This window comes from Pongo abelii, chromosome 9, assembly GCF_028885655.2.
Source record: "Pongo abelii isolate AG06213 chromosome 9, NHGRI_mPonAbe1-v2.0_pri, whole genome shotgun sequence".
Lineage (NCBI taxonomy): Eukaryota > Metazoa > Chordata > Mammalia > Primates > Hominidae > Pongo > Pongo abelii.
In genome coordinates this window covers 90235899-90261036 of record NC_071994.2, presented here as the reverse complement: position 1 = coordinate 90261036, position 25138 = coordinate 90235899, and the positions used below count along the sequence as shown (strand labels likewise).

General features: G+C 36.9%; 1 protein-coding gene across 1 annotated transcript in view; it reads left to right on the top strand.

Annotated features, from left to right (window-relative positions):
* RAB38 (RAB38, member RAS oncogene family) overlaps positions 1–10852 on the top strand; it is a 65745-nt gene extending 54893 nt beyond the window's left edge. The window contains exon 3 of the mRNA XM_002822334.4: positions 6363–10852. Within this exon, the coding sequence (XP_002822380.1) occupies positions 6363–6515 (153 nt within the window). The 3' untranslated portion in view covers positions 6516–10852. The remainder of the gene's footprint in view (positions 1–6362) is intronic.
* Positions 10853–25138: the final 14286 nt, after the last annotated feature.

Genomic DNA, 25138 nt, shown 5'->3' with positions numbered 1-25138 from the left:
AGATCTCTTGGTATGTAAGCGGGCAGACCTAGAAGGTATAAGCCCTAGAGCTACAGAAAGGAGACAAGAAAGATGTGAAATACACTTTGACATCTAAAGAATAAAGGACAGAGGCTGAGGTAAGGCCGTGGTGGGGATGAGGGAGACATTGTCAGAGGGACACAATCTTAGGAGCTGCCTTTGTGAACCTTTCTCTTCACTATACCCCATTTCTCCATGCTGACAATGTGACTTTATCCTATGTTAAAATAAGTGACAATGTGGCTCAGTCTGTCCTTCCCAATGCCTGTTACACCAAACTCTGGTAACTTTCATACAATAGGGCATCACTGAGACCTGGCTTCTCTGTGTCACACTCACCATGTATGCCTTATCTTCATGGAGATACCATGGTAAAGTGCAAAACTGTGGGCTTTGGATTCAAAGAGACATTGGCTTGGACACTAAGAAAATGTAGGCCATAGACTGTAAGAAGAGAACAAGGAGAAGAGAAAGAGAAAATGTAGGCAGAAGCCAGGTTCTGACCCTTACTATCCCTGAGACCTTGCACACATCATGTAGCTTCTCTGGACTTCACTTTTGTCATCTGTTAAAGGAGGGCAGTAGCTCCCATCTCAGAGTTATTGTGGTGATTAAGTGAAATGCCATATTCTGAGAACAATGTCAGAAACATAAGGTCAGTTTAGGGGAGCCCCAGTAGAAGCTAATGATTGCAGTGGAGGAAAGCAGGTACCTGAAGGAAATGGGAGGTTGATATGAGGGATGAGGGAGGACAGAAGTGCTTAACAGACAGGTGTCCACTACACTAGCACCCATGTTAGGTATTAGTGATGATTAATAGAAAGCTAGCAAAAGCTTTGCCACTTATGTGCTCAATAAACAAGTGCTAAATCTTCTCAGAGAAAGGATTTTTAAACCCCTGCTTCGTGTAATACTTTTTGTACAGTGGTGTTATTATCTAGTAGGCCATCTGCTCTAATTAAAATTTCACAGGGCTGGGGAATTTAGTGCCCTAACCTTGGAGTCTTGGGTACAGTTGGTGTTTTGTTTGAGGTTGATGTATTTGGAAAGATTATGGGAGGATGAATTCTTTGCCAGCTTCTAACTAGGCAGATGTGAAAATTTTCTGCTAGGATTTTTTTTTTTTTTTTTTTTTGGCTCTCTAGTGCTGGGGGTCAAAGATTAAATACTTTGCCACAAGACAGATGTTCTGAAGAGCTAATTAAAAAACTGACAAGTAACCAGGACCTCTGATGGTTAGTTGTATGTGCTTTCCTCCACCAAAAGATGAGAATCACTGTGGCTGAGAGTGATTATATTAAATTATATTTCCAGAAAGTTCACAATTTGAATAAAAAGGACAGTGTCTTTAAAGACATTCTTAATTATATGAGTATGTCTCAAAATTGGCTACACATTTTAAGTGTAGAATCTTTTTAAAAATTATGAACAACTTTATTTTTAAAATTAAATTTGCTTAAATTTCAGCTTTTAGATACAGGTGTACAGGTGCAGGTTTGTTATATGGGAATATTGTGTGAGGCAGAGGTTAGGAGTATGGATCCCATCACCGTGCCTAACTGGGAATTTTTTTTTAATGCTCATGCTGGGGCCCCATGTCAGACCAATTAGATCAATGTCTGGAAGGAGAGCCCTGGTAACATATTTGTTTTAACTCTGCAAGGGATATGAATATACAGCCAGGATTGAGAAGTTATAATTTATAAATAATATCCTAGGATCTGTTTTATTCCTAGGATTCATTGTAATGTAATGTATGGGGAGTAGGATGGGAACTGGAATTGGGATAGTCTTGGTTGAAATGACAGATTGGCTAAAATAATGTTCTGCTCTGGATAAGTTACTTAAGCTTCTTTCTAGCTCCCTTACCTTTAAAATATGACCATTAACTCTCCAATAGATGTTTGTGAATATTGGATGTGAGTATTATTTAATAAACAAATCACCTGCTTAATTAACTCCACTTGTTTTTAGTAAAATTCTTTGTTAGGAATTTTAGCCTGTTTCTGAGACTTGCTTATCAGTATAAATGAAAGATTCTGAGCAGTGGCACAAAGAAGAATACGCATTACCTTGAAACAGTAGACCATCTTGTCATACTGCAGATGTAGAAATAAATTACAGTGATATCCAGTCCAATTTTACATGTCCTGGAAGTCAGACTATATACATTTCCTTTCTAACAAAAGATGCCCCTGGAGATGTTGTGACTACTCCCTATAATAAATGCAAATGAAAATTTCCATGTAGTGTTTTTCACTTACGCTGCCAACTCTGTTTCTATACAATTACCCAGAAAATGTGGGCTTGACTGTGTTGATTTGGATGCCAAGTAGCTCAATCAATTATATTGCAATCTAATTGCCCAAAGGGTCTGAACCTGTAATTCTATCAGGCAGGGTCTGATTATCCATGCTGACCTTGGGTTAATGGGGAGAGGGAGGTTTGTTCTATATTGTTATTTCTTCTCCTAGCCTAGGCCCTTTGGCTGTGACCTGATTGGTATATAGAAAGTCAGAAAGACCAGATATGGTTCAAAGTGCCAGTAATACAAATCAGCCTTGCCTGATTCCTGGTTGCACGCTCCTCCCTTGCATGCTGGAACCAGGTGCTCTGCCCATTGTGTTCCTTTATTTATTTTGGGATATATTTGGGGGGGAGCTGAGATAAGGATTTGGCTTCAAGCTTCTGCTTTAAACAGTATACATCTTGTCTTTTGTAGTAATCATGTGGTAAATATTAGTATTTATTCTTCTCCCTGAGCTCACAGCTGGCCATCCCAATTACTAGTGTGTGACTTGGGGCCAGTCACTTTCCCTTTCTGAAAAGCTCAGTATCCTCAACTGCAAAATGAAGGAATGGAAGACACACACACATTGTGTTCTTCTGATGATTAACTTGTATGAGGAGAATATATAGATAACATTTATTGAATGTGTACTGTATGCCTTTCACTGTTCTAAGTATTTCATGTTTCAAGTATTAATATATATTAACTTACAATCATTTGTGAGGTAAATTTTTAATTCTCTCTTTTACAGATGAGGAAACTGAAGCATGAAGTGGTTAAAGTAATTTTTCTGAGGTCATGCAACCAGAAAGTAGGGGAACTAAGATAAGGGTTTGTCCCCAGGCCTGTACTCTAAACACTATACCCCTTGCCTTTTTGTAGTGTGCCTGTGGTAAATATAGTCAAAAGCGTTTGCAGTTCTTCCTGGCTTTCTCTTAAAATTTCTAATCTGAAATATGTATACCATGACAATCAGCACCTTGGTACACATGTATTAGGTATTCACTAAATAGTTACTGATAGGTCGGCTGTTAAAGTGCTAAGGATCTGTACAGGCTTGTCTAGTAATGGACTTTTATAGTACTGTGGTTACTGACATTTTACCTGCAAAAAACCCTCAATGGCTCTACTTGGCAAATTTAGTATTCAAGACTCTACAGTGATCTGGCACCCTGATGCCCTTTTCAACCTTTTTATGCTTTTGCTATTTACACAAACCCTGCTAGTGGGTAAGCTCAGTCAGGGATGAGATGTATCATTTGTATTTTGGTATGCCTAGTGCTTAGTGGAAATCTAAATACTATTAATTGGATGAATGAACCTGACTCAGTCACCATGAACTGCTACTCTTTGTACATGCAGTCTATAAGCAGTCATTCCTTGGCTCTGCCTGTTTCCTTACTCTAGAGCCCATCCTTCATGGTCCGCTCTCCTAGGCCTAATACCATCTAGACTTTACTTGGTGTGTTAAAACTCACAAACAATTTAAACAGTGTTATCTTATATTTTCGCTAAAATGACCCTGCTAGGTTGCCACTAATTTGAGCTTAGATTTCAGTTCTTTTTCTCATAATGATAATGGATTTTCATTGATTTTCCCACACTAGCATTGAATTCTCCTCATTAGTAGATTTTGTCAATTTGCACATTATGATGAAGGAAAACCTATTTAACTGGCATTTAATATATGAGTGGAGGTTTAAAAAATACTACTGGCAAATCTAACTTTCATCATATATGAAGAAGGGTCCTTTCTAATGTTTAAAATTGTTTTCCTGTCAATAAATGTGTTTTTATTATAATATATGGAAGAGAAGTAAACTAGCATTATTTAACACTTGCTGGGTATAACACTAAAGAACTAACTTTTATTTGTGATTGTTCCTGGTTTTCTGAATAATCTGGAAAAGGAATGCAGCTTAGCAAAAGCCAGGCTTTGATGTCAGAAAGACTCAGTGTAAGCTCTGGCCTCCCAGCCCACTTGCCGTGTGATCCTGGGGAAGCCTCTTAACCCCTTACAGATAAGCTTTCTTGTCTGTAAACATATATGGTAATATCTCATGTTTGGTATTTGGGGTATAATTTTGTTGCCTCCTGCTGCAACACACAAGCAATAGCCAAATGGGAATCAAAGTACTGGCTTATGAATGGCCGGGCAAGTACATTAAAGCCATTCAAACAGGGCTTCTCTAACAAAATGTGGTGGCCCTTAAGCCCAAGGCCTGGAAGGCTGAGTGAGGAGACCCCTTTTTACCTTCCTGAATGGGAGACAGTAGAGGACCATTGGACAGGCTTCCACTCAGTCACATAGCAAGTGGCAGGGCTCCAGAACAAAGTGTTGAGCTGGGTCTGTTCCAAAAAGCAAGGCCCTGCCTAGCTCAGTTGGTTGCCTGGGAGCAGGGGGTTCAAGTGTGACTCTTGGACATGACACTAGGAAGAGGAAGAGTGGCAGAAGACATGCTAAGCACAGGCCATGACTTTAAGGCACAGGAAGTTGCCCAACAGGGGATGGGGCAGAAGCATTGCTGTTCTCTCAGGACTGGATTCCATACAGTCAGGAAGATACTTGAGCTGAAGGAAGAAATGCCATCCCCACCCTTACCCCAACAATAATAACAAAATCCATACGGACAAAAAACTTAATCTTTATCTTAAAGGGTTTTAAATGGGATTAAATAAGATTACTTATTTACTATTGAAGTCCCTAGCAACTTCACATTGTGAAAGCAATAATGTCTGCTGCACTCTGTCAAGGGAAGCAAATTTTTATTAGGTAAGTGTTATCATCAAGACCATTTTATAGCTGGGGAAAGGGAGGCTTAGAGAGAGGAATACTTGTCTGGTAAAAAGCAACAACAATAATATAATAAGCAAAAAGGCGACCACGCCTTTACCTTGTGTTTTGGATTTAGAAACCCTGGGAAACATTTTCTTTAAGGCTCTCTAGAGGGGAGATAAATAATCAGGCTATACTTGTCTGGAACTCCAAAGTTACCTTAAGCTTTCATAGCTGGTGAACTCAGTTTCGGGCTTGAAGGATGGGGAACCTGCTAATGAACATTTACAACTAAGATCATTAGTCATGGATGCCATTTGGAAGCCAACACTACTTCTTATATTTTCCAAGTAATATGACTTCATTCAATGATCTCAAAATATATCAACAACTTTGACATACATGCAAAAATCAGGGATAAGTACTTCCACTTCAGATTGGACAAAAAGGTTCTGTAGTAAAACGTTTTAACAGTGAGAAAGCCTTGTCTCTTTACATTAAGGATGAAGAAATACATCAAAGAAGTTCTACAAATTGTGATTAAAAACAATCAAATTTAACTTTACTGGAGATCTTTAACTACTTTTTACCTAAGCAAATATATTTATTTTAGTACACTGGTAGTATATTTTCTGTATTTCTTAGGTTTCTGACCAGCAGGAACAAAAAAAGCAGTTTAACTTATACTACTGACATATTTTAGATTCAAATGTTTGCTCCATATTTTTTCCAAATTCAAGTTTATTTCATTTTTGAACCTAAACTTATATTTCCAATTTTACTTTTTTCTTTGAAGAGTTATATCCATCTGGAATGTCTAGATAATGCCAGGGTTTATTTGGGGTAATAACCTCAAATCTCAGTGGGTTAAAATAGCAAGGTCATCATTCTCATGCACACTACACAGCATGGGCTGATTGGGATACTTGCCTCTACTTGATTCTCACTCACAGACCTTATCCAAAAGAGTTTCCATTGCTGTGCTTCCACAGGGAGAAACAGAGAGAAAAAAACAGGAAATTGAGCACTGGCTCTCATTGCTCCTATATGAAAGTGACACACATTACTTCTCACATTTTGACGCCCAACAAGTCACATGTCCATGGCTAAGTTCTGACCTCTTTGAGGAACAAATAAGAGTGAGGGGAACAGGAGGGCAATGCATATGTAGCACATAGGAAGGCATATTTAAATGAATTGTCACATGTAAGTCTCTTCTTTAGCATTATTTCAGAGTATTGAATAAGAAAAACTGTTTTATTTTTTCCCTCATAGGAAAATATAAACATTGATGAAGCCTCCAGATGCCTGGTGAAACACATACTTGCAAATGAGTGTGACCTAATGGAGTCTATTGAGCCGGACGTCGTGAAGCCCCATCTCACATCAACCAAGGTTGCCAGCTGCTCTGGCTGTGCCAAATCCTAGTAGGCACCTTTGCTGGTGTCTAATAGGAATGACCTCATCATTCCACGAATTGTGCCTCTATTTTTACCATTTTGGGTAAACGTCAGGATAGAGATACCACATGTGGCAAACCAAAGATCTATGCCTCTATTTTTTCAATGAGAGAGAAATAGCAAATGTTCTTTCTATGCTTTCCTCACCATCATCACAGTGTTTACAAACTTTTGAAAATATTTAGTCTGTTACAAACTTCTGTCGTGTAGCTGACCAAAATCCTGCAGGGCCACAGTCAGCCCTGTTATTTTCTTCTTTTAATCAGCAAACGCCTCAAGTCTTAAAATAAAAGGGGAGAAGAACAAACTAGCTGTCAAGTTAAGGATTGGCTTTCACCTTGCCCTGGTGTCTTTGTCCAGATTTCAATATATTCTCTGATGGCCTGACAGGCCTATTAAGTAGATGTGATATTTTCTCCCAAGATGACCTCCATTCTCGACAGACCTAAGAGTTGCCTCTGAGTCAGCTCTTTGGAATCATGAACACAAGTGTGCTATATTTTCCTTGTCCTAATTGTTACTTGCCATAGCCTGAATGTTGGCTTAACTGAATATTGTATGAAAAGACATGCCTCCATATGTGCCTTTCTATTAGCTTTCTCTGACTCAAGCTGTGGGGCTCCTCTATACATGTACTATATATTATATATATTTTCGCAAGTGAACAATAAAACATTAAAAGATGCTATTTCCCTATTTATGAAAGTGCTTTAAGTTTCTTAGTATTGTGAAGGGGTTTTTTTTTTTTGGACAAAGTAAACAGGGTTCTCAAGATCCATTTCTAAAATTTTATTTCAATGAGGAGATGAGAAATGTATGCTTAAAGAAACTGCTGGACACTATTAAAACTGGGATGAGTCTATGCCATCTGCATTTACTGTTCATACTGACATTTAGGCCAGAGAGTATACAGTGCATATATATATTTTTAGTTAATCAGAGGAATATGTCCTCATAGATTCTGATGAAGAAAGGTGCCAGATCAATCAACATAAAAAGAAACAATAAAATATGCATTGTGACACCTTGGTTTACACAGTGGTTGTGGTGCTGACACGTGCAGGTAGCTATTATTTTTTAATGTCATTATTTTATATTAATATTTGTAATACACTCACAGGAGTCATATATACATTTTTTTTTTTTTTTTGAGACGGAGTCTTCCTATGTCACCAGGCTGGAGTGCAGTGGCGCGATCTCAGCTCACTGCAACTTCCACCTCCTGGGTTCAAGCGATTCTCCTGCCTCAGCCTCCTGAGTAGCTGGGACTACAGGCATGTGCCACCACGCCCAGCTAATTTTTGTATTTTTAGTAGAGACGAGGTTTCTCAGGATCCTGCTACTTTCCTGTAAGGGTCTTGACTTTAGTGGAGGAAACGTGGTAGCTCTGTCAGCTTGGCCTCTTACAACTCTGCAGGATCCTGAGATAGAGGATGAGATATGTGGGTACATATCCTTAAGAGTCTTGAATCCCCAAATTCTTTGGAAACTCTGACCTAGAAAAAGAGGACTTCTACTCTTTCCAGTGGGAGAACAGTTAATTGCTACGTAAAAGCCCTGCATCAGTAGGAAGTTTTAAGGTGAGGCTTGCCCATATCAAGTTCTGCCCCCATTTCCCCTCGTTGCTTCTAGAAAAATAACTAGGGCCAAGTCTCAGCATGATCTGAGTGGAAAAGGATGATCTGTGTTGCAGGATGAAATGGATTATTTATCAAATGAACTACAGAATCTGGCTAGTAAATATTAGTAGTAATCTAGAGAACAATCCAAAGAATTGGTCTTGATATACTGAAATACTGGATCATGGAGATAAGGCCGGATAATAGATACTCTACTTATATGAGGAAATACTTTCATGAGTTAATTTTTAACATTCTGGCAAGTCTACCTGGCATTGATTCTAATATGCTATTGGAATGGCTTGGCTCCTTGAAGCTTATAAATGATGCTGGCCTGAAATAAATGATGTGGACATGCCAGAACTACATTGGCAAAATACTGGAGAAGAGATCCAGTGTCTCATAGAAGTGGAAATGTTAGAATGTACTTATTTTGAAAGGCTGGAGAATCTGCCAGCTCATTGTGTTCTCCAGGAGAGCCTAGAAGACAATCACTTTACTAAAGCAAGAAGTTTTCCCAAAAGAGGGATACCCTCAATAGTGACTTTTCTCTATTGACTAGGCTTGAGATTATAGAGATGTTGCTCTGTTTTTATGGGAATGGCTTCCTTCATATTTAAGGGTCATTATGTGGTAGACTATTAAATGGTGCTAGCATATTTGGTTCTGTGTCTTAGACACCTAGGACCAAAAGATGGAAATAAGAGTATAGCCTCTCACTGTTACTTTTAATAATCTACTTAAGAAAATGAGTTTCTCCTTGCCAGAACTTCAGGTTTTCCATAATTGGAGGTCTTAATACTTCTACCAGAAGATGTAGTAAGGGTTCCAATAAATCTACAGCTTTAGCTGCTGTCTGATTAATTTTGGCTCCTTAGGCCTATAGACCAGCAGTTAGAGAAGGTAGTTACTATACAGGCAAGGGTCATTCACCATAATGATCAAAAGGAAATGGCGTTGCTACTAGATAGTGGAGCAGAAAGTAGTGTGTCTGGAGCTCATGGGATTCACTGGGGTGCCTCTTGATGCCTCCATCACTGGGGATATCTGAAAGGGCAGTTGCAGCAGCAACATCTTGATAAGGACGAGAAGTTAGGGACTCATACTCTCAGGGATAAATGTCTGAGTTATTGCACTATGCAATGAACCTTTATTAGAAGCAGTTTGATCAAGGGAAGGGAAATGATGAATATTAATTATGGCATCACTTATGGTGTCAGGATTAACTATAACACTGGAGAATGTAGCTTATCTCACCAACCTTCCTGTTAGTATTCTTACTGTCTCTGTCTTTTTTTGTTTTTCATTTTTAGTAGAGACAGGGTTTCACCACATCAACCATCCTGGTCTCGAACTTCTGGCCTCAAGTGATCCACCTGCCTTGGACTCCCAAAGTGCTGGGTTTACAGGTGCGAGCCACCACACCCAGCCTAAACACTTTTCTTTTCTTTTCTTTTCTTTTTTTTTTTGAGATGGAGTCTCACTCTATCGCCCAGGTTGGAGTGCAGTGGTGCGATAGCTCACTGCAACCTCCACCTCCCAGGTTCAAGTGATTCTTCTGTCTCAGCCTCCCAAGTAGCTAGGACTGCAGGCATGCATCACCACACCTGGCAAATTTTTGTATTTTTAGTAGAAATGGGGTTTCAACAAATTGGCCAGGCTGGTCTCGAACTCCTGACCTCATAATCTGCCCACCTCGGCCTCCCAACATGCTGGGATTACAGGCATGAGCCACCGCACCTGGCCTTTTATTAATATTATTATTATACTTTAGGTTCTGGGATACATGTGCAGAATGTGCAGGTTTGTTATATAGGTATACACCTGCCATGGTGATTTCCTGCACCCATCAACCTGTCATCTACATTATGTATTTCTCCTAATGCTATCCCTTCCCTAGCCCCCCACCCTCCAATAGGCCCTGGTGTGTGATGTTCCCCTCTCTGTGTCCCTGTGTTCTCATTGTTCAACTTCCACTTATGAGTGAGAACATGCAGTGTTTGGTTTTCTGTTCCTGTGTTAGTTTGCTGAGAATGATGGTTTCCAGCTTCATCCATATCCCTGAAAAGGACATGAACTCATCCTTTTTTATGGCTTCATTGTATTCCATGGTATATATGTGCCACATTTTCTTTATCCAGTCTATCATTGATGGGCATTTGGGTTGGTTCCAAGTCTTTACTATTGGGAATAGTGCTGCAATAAACATACATGTGGATATGTCTTTATAGTAGACTGATTTATAATCCTTTGGGTATATACCCAGTAATGGGATTGCTGGGTCAAATGGTATTTCTGGTTCTAGATCTTTGAAGAATCACCACACTGTCGTCCACAATGGTTGAACTAATTTACACTACCACCAACAGTGTAAAAGTGTTCCTATTTCTCCACATCCTCTCCAGCATCCGTTGTTTGCTGACTTTTTAATGATCACCACTCTAACTGGCATGAGATGGTATCTCATTGTGGTTTTAATTTGTATTTCTCTAATGACCTGTGATGATGAGCTTTTATTCATATGTTTGTTGGTCTCATAAATGTCTTCTTTTGAGAAGTGTCTGTTCATATCCTTTGCCCACTTTTTGATGGGGTTGTTTTTTTCTTGTAAATTTGTTTAAGTTGTTTGTAAATTCTGAATATTAACCCTTTGTCAGATGAATAAATTGCAAAAGTTTTCTCCCATTCTGTAGGTTGCCTGTTCACTCTGATGATAGTTTCTTTTGCTGTGCAGAAACTCTTTAGTTTAATTAGATCCCATTTGTCAATTTTGGCTTTTGTTGCCATTGCTTTTGGTGTTTTAGACATGAAGTCTTTGCCCATGCCTGTGTCCTGAATGGTGTTGCCTAGGTTTTCTTCTAGGGTTTTTATGGTTTTAGGTCTTACATTTAAGTCATTAATCCATCTTGAGTTAATTTTTGTATAAGGTGTAAGGAAGGGGTCCAATTTCAGTTTTCTGCATATGGCTAGCCAGTTTTCCCAACACCATTTATTAAATAGGGAATCCTTTCCACATGGCTTGTTTTGTCAGATTTGTCAAAGAGCTGATAGTTGTAGATGTGTGATGTTTTTCCTGAGGCCTCTGTTCTATATATCTCTTTTGGTACCAGTACCATGATGTTTTGGTCACTGTACCCTTGTAGTATAGTTTGAAGAGCAACACTAAGACACATAATCATCAGATTGACCAAGGTTGAAATTAAGGAAAAAATGTTAAGGGCAGCCAGAGAGAAAGGTCAGGTTACCCACAAAGGGAAGCCCATTAGACTAACAGTGCATCTCCCTGCAGAAACCCTACAAGCCAGAAGAGAGTGGGGGCCAATACTCAATATTCTTAAAGAAAAGAATTTTCAACCCAGAATTTCATTTCCAGCCAAAGAAGGCTTCATAAGCAAAGGAGAAATGAAATCCTTTAGAGACAAGCAAATGCTGAGAGATTTTTGTCACCACCAGGCCTGTCTTACAACAGCTCCTGAAGAAAGCCTAAATATGGAAAGGAAAAACTGGTACCAGCAAAAACATACCAAATTGTAAAGACCATCGACACTATGAAGAAACTGCATCAACTAACAGGCAAAATAACCAGCCAGCATCATAATGACAGGATCAAATTCACACATAACCGTATTTACCTTAAATGTAAATGGGCTAAATGACCCAATTAAAAGTCACAAACTGGCAAATTGGATAAAGAGTCAAGACCCATCAGTGTGCTGTATTCAGGAGACCCATCTCATGTGCAAAGACACACATAGGCTGAAAATAAAGGAATGGAGGAATATTTCCCAAGCAAATGGAAAGCAAAACCAAAACAAACAAACAAACGAAAACAAAAAAACAGGGGTTGCAATCCTAGTGTCTGATAAAACAGATTTTATATCAACAAATATCAAAAAAGACGAAGGGCATTACATAATGGTAAAGGGATCAATGCAAAAGAAGAGCTAACTATCCTAAATATATATGCATCCAATACAGGAACACGCAGATTTATAAAGCACATTCTTAGAGACCTACAAAGAGACTTAGGCTCCCACACAATAAGAGTGGGAGACTTTAACACCCACTATCAATATGAGACAGATCAATGAGACAGAAAATTAACAAGGATATTCAGGACTTGAACTCAGCTTTGGACCAAGTGGACCTAATAGACATCTACAGAACTCTCCAACCCAAATCAATAGAATATACATTCTTCTTAGCACCACATTGCACTTATTCTAAAATTGATCACATAATTGGAAGTAAAACACTCCTCAGCAAATGCAAAAGAATGGAAATCGTAACAAACAAGTCTCTCAGACCACAGTGCAATCAAATTAGAACTCAGGTTTAAGAAACTCACTCAAAATTGCACAACTACATGAAAACTGAACAACCTGCTCCTGAATAACTGCTGGGTAAAAAACGAAATTAAGGTAGAAATAAGTAAATTATTTGAAACCAATGAGAACAAAGACACAATAGACCAGAATCTCTGGGACATAGCTAAAGCAGTGTTTAGGGGGAGATTTATAGCACTAGATGCCCACAGGAGAAAGTGGGAAAGATCTAAAATTGACACCCTAAAATCACAATTAAAAGAACTAGAGAAGCAAGAGCAAACAAATTCAAAAGCTAGAAGAAGACAAAGATAACTAAAATCAGAGCAGAACTGAAGGAGATAGAGACACAACACCCCATCAAAAAAATCAGTGAATCCAGGAGGTGTTCTTTTTCTTTTTTTGAAAAGATTAACACTTTTCTTAACAACAGTGAGAGGTAGTGTTGTTGTGAAATAATACATGTAAAACACTTTGTATAGTGCTAAAACATAGCAAGTAACCAATACATGTGGATATTATGATACTACTCTGTCTGCTTATTTTTAAAATTGAAGAAGTAGTATAAGCAAAACTATTAGGTAAAAAATGGTAGATATTTTTGGATGTGTCAAATATGGGACCCTAGGGTAAATCAATAGAAATGCAAAGTTGATTAGTAGTCACCTAGGCTTCGGAGGGTTTCATGGATGACAGATAAAGCGTATGGGTTTTCTTTGGGGGATGAGAAAAATGTTCTCAAATTGATTGTGGTTATAGTTACACAACATGAATATACTAAAATCCACTGAATGCTATACTTTAAATGGGTAAAATCTATGGTATGCAAATAAAAAATAAAGCTGTGATAAGAAAAAAAGTGGAACCACAGGAAAAAGCAGTATAAAACTATTGTTTCCCCTGACGCATCACTTTAGCTTAACGATGGTGTGTAGTTCTGGTGTTTGTTATTCCACGGGAGGGAATTTTAGAGTGTGCCTCTTTATCACTGCTCTTCTCTGCCTAGTACTTCATCACTTCTGAATTCATGACTTGCTCTCAGATGTTCGAACTAGCATTTTGTATGAATTTAAACTTGGCTGCATCTGAGCTGTTTCTGTCTTAAAACATCATTGGCTTCCTGGAATTCCCAAGCACCGGAAAATTTCCCAATATTGGAAAAGAAAAGATCATGAAAAATCCTAATAAAAACGGTCAAAAATGCTGATAAACTAAACAAAGTCTTGAAGACAAGGGTAAAATGCCTCTGGGAAGTGTGTCCAAAACTGTTCACTGCATTGATGAGTCTGAAATTTTCCATATCATCAAGCTAACTTATTTTCTTCAATTTGATTAACTTTTAGAATATCAACCTCCAGGCACAGGCAGTATATACCTAAATGCAGTGTACTCACTGAAACTGTAACGGTAGACATAAGACTCTGGAAGTTAAAATTCCAGATAACCCAGGTCATGCTTTATATTAGATCAAAATTATCTTTCAAACAGCTCAAAGAAACTTTATGAAAGTGTTTTTTTTTGTAAATATCAAATATGAGAAAGTTGCTATTACTTGTAATAAAATACAATGTTTTCTGTTTTGTCTTGAACTGAACTTTGAAGAAGTTACCTTATGCCAGATGTGTAACATAAATTTGTATTCATTGGACTCCTTAATCAAATAGCTATCAATTGGCTGCTCTGAGCAAGTTGTTGTGTTTGGTTCATTAAGTAAGTCACTTGTCAAGATCTCTAACAAAATGCATAGTGCTTAATATATGTTAGTTTCTTTTTTTTCTCTCTGTGATAGCTGTTGCCATGGAAACCAGAAATAAAAAAGTCACAGGTCTCTGCTCTTTAAGTCTACAGTTTCATTGGGGGAAGGGAGAGTGGGTTAATAAGAGGCAAAAGATACAGTTGAGGATCAAGAAAAGAAGACTTTCTGTTTCCACTACATGACATTCTGCATTTTATTTTATCATTATAATAAATGTTAGAAGCTATAATTCATTGTTCAGATCAGATATTATATCTTTTCAAAACATAATGTCATTTAATCATCATTACTACCTCTATTGGGAGGTATGATTACACATTTTATAGATAAGAAAACAGATTGTTAGATATAAAAGATCTACATGTATCATGTGATTCTGGCAGGATTTCTTGTCAGTGCATCTGCTTTTCGGGCCACAATAGGCTAATCAGAGTACTTCATTCTTCCTGGCTCAAGTGACAGGTCTAGAGTTGTGCTTGTGATCCAAGCTGAACTATGCAGGGTCTTTGGCTGTGCCTTTTTTCCAATTCTTTAGAAAAGGGGCCTGTAGGAAATGGCCATGATTTTCTCACTCCACGTGACAGCTGGGTGAACACATAACCAATACATAGAATCAAGCAGTTAAGAAAAACAAAGGCAGGGAGAAATGAAGATCCCATCTGAATCTCTTAGTTTAACTGTGTATAAGTCCTGATTTAACCTTTAACTTCCCAGTTACAAGAGGCAATAACTTCCTCTTTGGTTTTGTTGTTGTTCATTTGTTCAGAACAGATTGCATTGATTTTTCTATAACTCAAACATTCCTGACTAATATAGCCATAGATTTGTATAGGTATTGGCAGCTTTACTTCAAATATTCTGCTAGTAAAAAGTATATAAAGACATGGCTGATGGAGGAAAAGATGCTAATCCAAGTGAAACAGTCAGCAGCCCAGAAATAAAAAGGTAAATAGTGACAAGTGGCTTATAGAATAAAAATAAAGCACATGAATACTTTTTTGGAATAAATAATGTTGTTAAATTACTATAGAGGAAGGTATATATTAATTTATATACATGTGATGTTATTTACATTATAAAATTAATATGAAAATGCTTTAATCAGAGTGTGTTTCCATACAAGAATCAGGAGGTAAATATTATTAAAAATCTATAAAGTAAGGTCTGGAAATTTCTAGAGAAGAGAGAATATTGAGAGTCATCAAAGAAGGATGGAAAATAAAAATGTTGTGAAAGTGCAAAATAATATGGGGCCATGGAGTCTTCCAGAAGAAGCTTGAGAAGGGATTTGATAAATGCTTTAAATACTGATTAATTTTGAGAAGAGTGATTTTCAGCTATTCTCTTTGGCAAAGGAAACAAATATTGAGAGGACAAAGGATAAGCAAGGTTCACAAATGCTTTGTTTGGCCCTAACCACAAAAAGAATTACAGTGAGTTTATGGAGAGACACAATCATTTGAATATGACAAGTAAATGAAATAGTGCTCAATCACAGGCACTGAAAAATCATCATAGTGAATTGGTATTTAAAATACTGTTTATTTAGTGGCCATTTTGTGCCAACTATTGTACACATGCTGCTTAGTCATCACAGCAACACCACAAGATAATCGTTATTAACCTGATTTGAGAGATGAAGAAATTATAAAGCTCAGAGATCTTTAGCAACTATTTCAAGGTTCACATAGCTAGAAAGTGACTGAGCTGGTACTCAAACTCAAGACTGGCTGGCTCAAAAGATTTTGTTTTACCATGACTCAAATGACACATTTTCAATCTGCCTCTATCTGACCATATTTTCATATGACCATAGTTTAGATGGCACCACTTTTCAAGATTATGTATTTATTTTGTGTAAGCATCAGTTAAGTTTCACTAAGGGACAGACATTATGCAGTAAATTGAATAAGGGACATTTAACGTAAGAAAATAACTAGTAAAAGGAGATTAAGAAGGATTGGTGAAAGAGAACTCTAAAGAATCCAGCAATAGCAAATGCTGGGAAAAGCCACCACTTCTATGGCTGAGGGAGCTCATCCAAAGAGGGAAGAAACTTGGCAGATCCTCCCCAACTTCCCACCCCTTGCTTCGAGTTGAGATTCAGACTTTGTTGGAGAAATTGTTGCCAAATCCCACCAGATAGGGGAAAAATTCAGTTAGGTGCCTCATGCCAGGGCAGATGATCAGGAAACCACTCTCTGGGAAGTCACTGAAACTCACTGGGGGTTGTGGACCGCTAGGTCTTCCACCCTCACTGCCAACGCCTTCTGGCAAGAAAGCTGGCTGCTGGTAAGGAAGGACACGTGTCTTCTGGCAGCATACCATAGAAGCCAGAAAAAAAGCACTGAATCTGGGAAGAGAATCCCCTCCCTCCTGCAGGATCTCACTAGCACCCTCTACTGACAAGGCTTTACATTGTGCCTACTGGCAAAGGAGAAATGTTTGCAGGATTTCCCTTCGGAATTTAAAACTAAGGAAAAGAGGGTGGCTTTGGAGCAGAGAAGCAATGAATTGAAAACTGGCACAGTGTATTAATTAGAGTAAGCCATGATAACTGCAGGAACAACTCCAAAGTTTCAATGGCTTGACATAATAAAGGATTCCTTCTCACTTAAAACGTGATCTGGTGCTAGAAACTCAACTATTTAGACGCCTTGTCTTGTGTGGCTCTACTATCTTGGAGCCCTTTGTTTCTGCAAACTAACGGTAGAGCGACAATATATAAGATTAGAGGCATGGTTTAAAGCCAATCCTATAAGGTGTATATATAATTTGCCCACATTGTGCTGACCAGAACATAGTCAGAAGACTCGACTTTTATGAGAAACTGGGAAATGTACTAGAGAAAAATGAAATAGACAGTAAACATGTAGCCTTATCTCTGACACACTAGATTTCAAATGCTTGTCTATTAATAAGTTTAAGTTACCATATGTCTCAGAGTCTTAATTAATTCATCTATAATATAAAAAATAAGATGTCTACTTCAAAATAACACTATGGTATTTAGAGCAATATTATGTAAAGAATTAAACAACAGAGCCACTGCATACTTAGACATTCAGTAAATATTAAATTTCCTAAATTAGTAATTATCAAGGGTGAAAAAAGAAATGGGATATATATCAAAATCTCAAAGAAATGGTGATAATAGGGAGAATAGTCAGTCTTATAGTTTTATATTTGGAAAACCAGGATATCTAATATTTTGGTAATAGACATCTTAGATGATTAAAAAATCTTCTGTATTGGGATATTTAGAGGTTAAATTTACAGCATGCATTTACAAAGGGAAGGGCGTGGCAGATGGGATTATATATAGGAGGAAGTGGAAAGGGCACTCTGTGGAATGACATATCAGAATCTAGTGTTTGTGAAACTAATGAGGGAAGGGAGGAGACGGGAATAACAATGTAATATTTATTAGAAGAGAGTGGGTTAAGAAAGGTTGAGAAACTGCTGTAAATGCTTGTTAGGTACTTGCCTGAGATTCGTGCAAGCCTGTATCATCGTGCCTATTTGACTTAACTCATATGCTGGAGAGGAAGTTTCAGAGCAAGGGAGTTTGTCTGAAATGACACTGCCTACATTCAAATGCTAGCATTATTACTTAATATTCACGTGTTCTTGAGCAATCTACTTAACATCTCTGTGGCAGAGACTGCTGGTTGCCACCTAATAACTTTTTCTCCTTCTTACATGAATGTATACTTTTTAGCTGGGTATTTGAACTCTCAGCTAAATAGTACACTTCAGTCTCCCTTGCAGATGAGTATAGCCATGTGATTAAATTGTGGTCAATGTGAAATCAACAGAAATTGTGTGCAATTCCTGAGCTTTTTCCTTCAATGAAAAGAAAGTATCGCCCATATTCCTTTGGAATGCGGACATGAAGCTGAGAGCTAGAGCAGTCATCTGGAACTGCAAAGTGGAAGCCTCACTGAGAATGAAAGAGTAAAAAGATAGAAGGGTTTAGGTCCCAGATAATGGTGAGTTGCCCTATCAACAGTGGACTACCTGCTAGAATATTTTAGGATAGAGGAAAAAACATGATATCCTATTGAAGCTATGGTATTGGAGGTGTCTGATATAACCTAGCATGTATCCTGAGTAAAACCTAATCCTCTGGTTTTATAGTCTGCAAAATTGATATGTTAATAATAGAGTCATACATCCTGGTTCTTGTGAAGATTGACAACAAGGATAACAATGGCAATATCAGATGCTTATGTAGCCCTCACTCTGTGCCTGGCACAGTTCTAAGACCTTTATTTGTACGTACTATATAGATTTTTGCTATCGTCGTTTTTCTACTTTCTCCATGATCTCCAAGGTAACCATTCCAATTCCTCTTTCACTCTTTCTTCACTAAATGCCACTAGAATTACAATTAATATTCAGAGTGTCTATTTCTATATGGAAAGCAGTATAAATATGTTAATAGTATATAAATATAATAATGTAATTATAAATAGAGATTATATAATTTGAATAACATAATTATGTATATTATTACTTTTATGTGTTGGTTACTTAAAACCAGCTGTTGATAATATTATTATCAACCTTGTGGTCATGAAAATCAAAAACATTTTTTATAGTGTGAAACAGAAACCATGTCTTTATAACATATTTCCTCTTACAACAAATATAAAATATGCATATTAAATAAAATACATAAAACGAATACAAAATTCATGAGTGATACACTATTCAAATTAACCTGCCTTTTTGTCTGCCTAAATGGAATTGTATTTAACATGATGTTTTGGGACCTAATTTTTTTCTCTTTGTAATGAACATTTTTCTAATTCATCAAATATTTTTATACAGCGTGAATTTTGAAGGTGAATATAAATCATATTATATTAATATATACTGTGGTTTATTTAACCAAACCATTAATGCTGGATATCTATGTTGTTATAAATAATTTGCCTTTAAATGATGTTTCAAAGATAAATGTTTGTTTACTCAATTAATTCCTTGTAATAGATTCTTAGAAGTTAAATTGCTGAATCAAAGATTATGAAAAAATGTTAAGCCATCTGAAAATTATTTTCAGAAAGCTTGTATTAATTTCCACTTCCATCAGTGATGTTTAAAAATATCCAAAGAGCACAGCAATTTATGACCATCTCTCCTACACATACTTGTAACCATTGTGGATACCCAGCAGAAGGCCTTTCCAGGTGTGTGTTGGGGAGGGAGTGATAAATACATGAGGAGAAGGAAAACATTTGCAGACACCAAAAACCTGATGTCAGATTACGGCAATGTCATTTTCAATAGGAGAACAGATTAAACTTGTATTTTAGTCTCCTCTTTCCTCCTTTTATTCAGTATCCTTGAGAAAGATCGTCTTATTCCCTAGCAGTTGGGGAGAAGTACTATGACAGTAAAAAGATAAAAGGTAAAGTAAAAAGTAAGTAAATGATAGGGTTTCCTAAGAACTATTTTGTCTACTTGAAATTATAACCTACAGGCTCCTACAAAACCTGCCTGCCCATAATATTTCTAAAATTAATGTCAAGTCTTTGTGTCTTGCAGTTTTAAAAAGACATTTATTCTACCAAAGTATTATTACAATTTTCAACAACTAATATGATCACCTTAGTTTGTTTTAAATCCATGGCAATAAAATGTACTTTCCACAATGCTATTGAGGTTTACACCTTAACTTTGCATCAACTATAATTCTAATAACAGAATAAATGTAGCCATGAAAATTTCCCCCAGAAATGTTTATTAATCTATTTTAATCACAGCAGGGAGCCAGATTCTTTGATGTATTGGATTAGTGGAATATAAAATATGAAATATCAAGGACAATTGGACTATGAATTATAATATTAACATGCCATTATAAAGACTTTCTTACATGATTTTCTTACAGTTTTACAGTTCCACACAATCTCACCACTCCCTCCTCTTTTCTGGCACCCTTCAGGAATGCTAGCTAGGCTCCCTTAAAAGGGCCATTCCACAAATGTTTTCGATTTATGTTGGCTGATCTTGAATCAGAATTTATGGCATCTATCAGTATTGTACTATTCTTTTTCGTTGGATTTGGGTTAACAGGCAGGGTGACTTTTCAACTTTTTAGGTGTTTTAAAAAATGTTTGTTTGTTGTTTGTCTTTGTGTGTGTGTTTTATTGCTATTAAGGAAAACCATCAAAAATCACTCGTGATTAAACACTTTTTTTAAGATGAGTCAAGTGCACTAGTGAGAAGGGAGGAGAGTAAAACAAGGGGTTTGATCTGTAACTGACTGTGAATAATCAGTTAAGATAACTCATTACCTTCAGACCAGCCCAAACACTTTCTGATAAAACTGGAAGAATGAAGTTCTTAATCATGGAATTGCTAAATAGGTTAAATGAGACAACCTATTTGAAGTATTTAGAAGAATCCTTGACATCTTGAACTGTGAAAATATTATTATATTAATAAATTATTATTTCAATATAAATTGAAATTTAAATATCACCAAGCAAAAGGCATGCCTTGACCCTATGTACTAAGAGTGTGCTCTGTAACAATCATATATTTAGATTTAGAAAGATTTGACCCAACACTCTTGTCCTAGGAGGATATCAAATATTACTGGTGTTGGAGGTGGCTTAGCTAGGACATCTTAACATATTCTCCTACACACTAGACTCCCATGAGTAAGGCTTTGTGTTTGGGTGAGGACGTGTGCACATGACCACAAGTGCCCCTATGTTGTGCTTGAATTCAACTATGCTTATATTTTGGATTGATTTACTCCCCTTAGGAGATTCTAATTGATAACAATGGAATGTTAATGTGACTTCAAAATAATTTCCACTTGTGTCTATTTGAAGTTGTCTTTCTCTCCCCTCATTTTGATTTTTGGAGTGTCACATCAAGAAAACCTGTGAGACTTAAGAAGAGGTGATGAATTCTGTGAAAATTAAAAAAACAAAATAACATAACAAGGAAAGGGATTTCCTTGAGCTCTAGGGCATAAAAGTCATTAAATATTTAATGATAAGCCAGGCTTGATTTAAATCCCAAGAGTTCATTTTCACCATTTTATTGCATTTTTTACATATTATACATAATCAGTTTGCATAAGATAAAACTGCATAAATCAATTCCTCACTCTATTTCAATTACGTTTGATTTTTAAGGATCAAATATAGTTCTATTGGTTTTTAATAATTTTTAAAACAAACAGAAATGATTAAAGAGCTTTATTTCAAATAAAACAAATGTATAAGAACACATTTTTATTTCCTTTGGTCCACTCTGTGTCCAGTTAAAAATATACAAGATTTAGGATTTAATTAGCTTTTATAAAAATAATCTGCTTTTCTTACTAAAAAATAATAATTTTCTTACAACAAAAAGAAAACAAAAAAAATATTTTTCAGTATCATGCCTGGTAGGAAGACTCAACATGAAAATGGGCTGTTTTTAAACAATGTAGGGTTTGTTTGGTTTTTCTGTACCTGGAGGAGATACCACAAGTATAAGCAACATATAGGATGCCCTTAGCTATTATCTAATAAATCAAGGTTCTAATAAGAATAGCAAGTTGAAGTAAGCTGTAAAGCACACTTACTGCGTGGCGTTGGGTTTGTTTCACTTATTGAGTCTCAGAGGTGCTTCTGTAAGGCTTTAGTAAAATAGAAAATCCAACCTATTTTACACATTCTTTCAAAAAGTTAGGTTGCATTAAAAACAGAGAATGGAAAGATCTTCAGGTTATTATCCCAGCACTCATAGGAATGAAACTGAAGTCCAAGAATGTTCACTGGTGTTAATAAGGTCATGCAACTAGCTAAGATACAGAATATTGGCTAAAAGCCATATCTCCACTATTCCACTAATATGTCCTGCTACTGAGAGAATGTTGGGTACTGGGCATTCTACTTACATTACTTTATTTAGTTGGCATAGCAAACCTGCAAAGTAGACTTAAGTTTTTACTTAACAAATAAACACAGACTTAGAGAGGTTGAGTTACTTGCACAAGGTCACAGAGTAAGGATGAATTCAAATCCTGTTCTGGCCTCAGCATTTGTCTTTCTGGTACCCTGTCCCACCTCGTTCATAGCAGGCTCTCTATTCCATCGTCCTTTCTAGTGTTGAAATATGTGTCCCTTTCCTGTTTGCTGTGTACCAAATTTCTGACAAGAGGCCAGGAAGCCACCACCAAATAAGACTCTATTTATTTGTTTATTTATGTATTACTGCATCTCTACCCCAGCTGTTCTACAGTGGCTCAGAAGAGGCTCTGAAGCAATTCTGATGTTTAACCATTCCCCTTGATAAATCAAATCACAAGGACAGGTAATGGCTTCCTAGAGAGGCTGACTTTGGAAAGAAGAGAAGCATGAGCAGTTAAGTATTAATAAAGTGATACTCTTGTAAATTGGTAAATATGTATTTGTATTCAATTCTGAAATCCAACCATTTTACTGATGAGAAAACTGAGGTTCTGCAATAGTAATGAATTAAGACCCCTGTTTTCCAGAGACACAATCAGAACATATTGTCCTTTTTCAGAAGCCCTATCCTGTCCTTTTCTAGATTTTTAGGACTTCTACTTGTGTAGGAATTTCATTATACTTGGAGGAGGTACAGGTTGAGTATGAAAATGTAAATGCTAAATGGCGAGTTAATGGGTGCAGCACACCAGCATGGCACATGTATAGATATGTAACTAACCTGCACATTGTGCACATGTACCCTAAAACTTAAAGTATAATAATAATAATAATAATAAAAGAAAATGTAAAGCTAACAGAGGAAATTAAGGGATGAAGGAACTCGAATTCTTTCTGCAGTAGCGAATGGATTTGGTCTGGTGTCCTCAACATGTCCCTACTACAGCTCCTTTGTGAGTCACAAAGCTGAGGGCACCACATGGCACACAATACTTCGAGGGGATCAAAGCATCCTTGAAGCATCCTGGCTGTGTTTTGGGAGGGTTCCACTCTTTATTCTTGGTTACTCTTTCCTCTGTGTTTCTGCAGAACTAGGCACAGGCATTACTCACAATCAAAGATTGTTTTAGAATCCAAACGCAGACTCAGGAATTTCTTCCTGACAGTTTATAAACTCTTTGGTGCACAGATGGAGTGCTTTGTTTCCTCTGTACTTAGCTCACAATCAGGTAGATGCTAAATGCTTGCTGGTTGTCTGATTGAATTTGCCCAAGCTTTGCATCTGGAGTTGGACTTGAAACATTCCATTCGCTATAAAGTAACAGGCACTTCATGGGGTATTTTGGGATATCCTAGAAAGCCCGGGGAAATAGGAATGGAAAGGAAAGTCTCTTGTCTATGTGCAAAACAAGGCCTGTTTTAATTTAGAGAGTCCTGTATTTGAGCTTGCTGTGTAGAAAATGAAAACATATGGGGATATAGATCTCTTTTTTTTCTTGTATAATTTCTCTTAAGAATTGTTTTTCTATTTAAAAATGTTCACAGGTAAAAGTGTCCATCAACAGATGAATGGATAAAGCAATGTGTTTTTTTATTTTACAAAATAAAACAGATTTGAAAAAAGAGTCCCCCCTCGCCCCTGCCATGACCACACCACTGAAATATTTACTCTGTTGACATTTTGACATATGTTTCTAGAATATTTTCTGTTTATATTTTTTCTTTTATTTTTAAAATTTAAAACTATGGTGTGAAATTATATATGCATTCTTACCACAAATAGAATATTTTCTACATACAGAACATTTTAATAAAAACACACTGGCCCGTTTCTTTCTTGCTTTATTTCCTTCCATCATTCCTGCTTCCTTTCTTTTTTTATTTATTTTTGTTGTTAAAGAATTATTTCTTCAAATACAACTCATTTATCAACAACTTCTTAGGACTGTTGAGATTGCTGCAGATAAAGCAGTGTATAAAGCAAAGGCCCTGCTCTCATGTAAGTTTCACTGGTCTACGTGACCATCTACAAATATATATATAATATGTTAGGTGTGAATGAGTTTTGCAGAGAAAGATAGACACATAAGAGCGAGAGACAGTGATTGTTGGGGTGCTATTTTATGCAGGATAGCCAAAGGAATCTTCTACGTGGAGATGACAATTGAGCAGAGAACTGGGGGAATTGAGTAACCAAGCTATGAAAATATCTGAGAGAAAAAACAATTATAGACAGAACAGGAAATGTGAAGGCCCTGAGGGAGGAACATGCTTGGAGTTTCTAAGGAACTGTAAAGATGCCAATGTGACCTGAAGACACTGAGCTAGGGAGAATAAAGTGAATGAAATAAGAAAGGTATTTAATAAATGGTGCTGGGAAAACTGGCTAGCCATATGTAGAAAGCTGAAACTGTATCCCTTCCTTACACCTTATACAAAAATCAATTCAAGATGGATTAAAGACTTAAATGTTAGACCTAAAACCATAAAAACCCTAGAAGAAAACCTAGGCATTACCATTCAGGACATAGGCATGGGCAAGGACTTCATGTCTAAAACACCAAAAGCAATGGCAACAAAAGCCAAAATTGACAAATGGGATCTAATTAAACTCAAGAGCTTCTGCACAGCAAAAGAAACTACCATCAGAGTGAACAGGCAACCTACAAAATGGGAGAAAATTTTCGCAACCTACTCATCTGACAAAGGGCTAATATCCAGAATCTACAATGAACTCCAACAAATTTACAAGAAAAAAACAAACAACCCCATCAAAAAGTGGGCAAAGGACATGAACAGACACTTCTCAAAAGAAGACATTTATGCAGCCAAAAAACACATGAAAAAATGCTCACCATCACTGGCCATCAGAGAAATGCAAATCAAAACCACAATGAGATACCATCTCACACCAGTTAGAATGGCAATGATTAAAAAGTCAGGAAACAACAGGTGCTGGAGAGGATGTG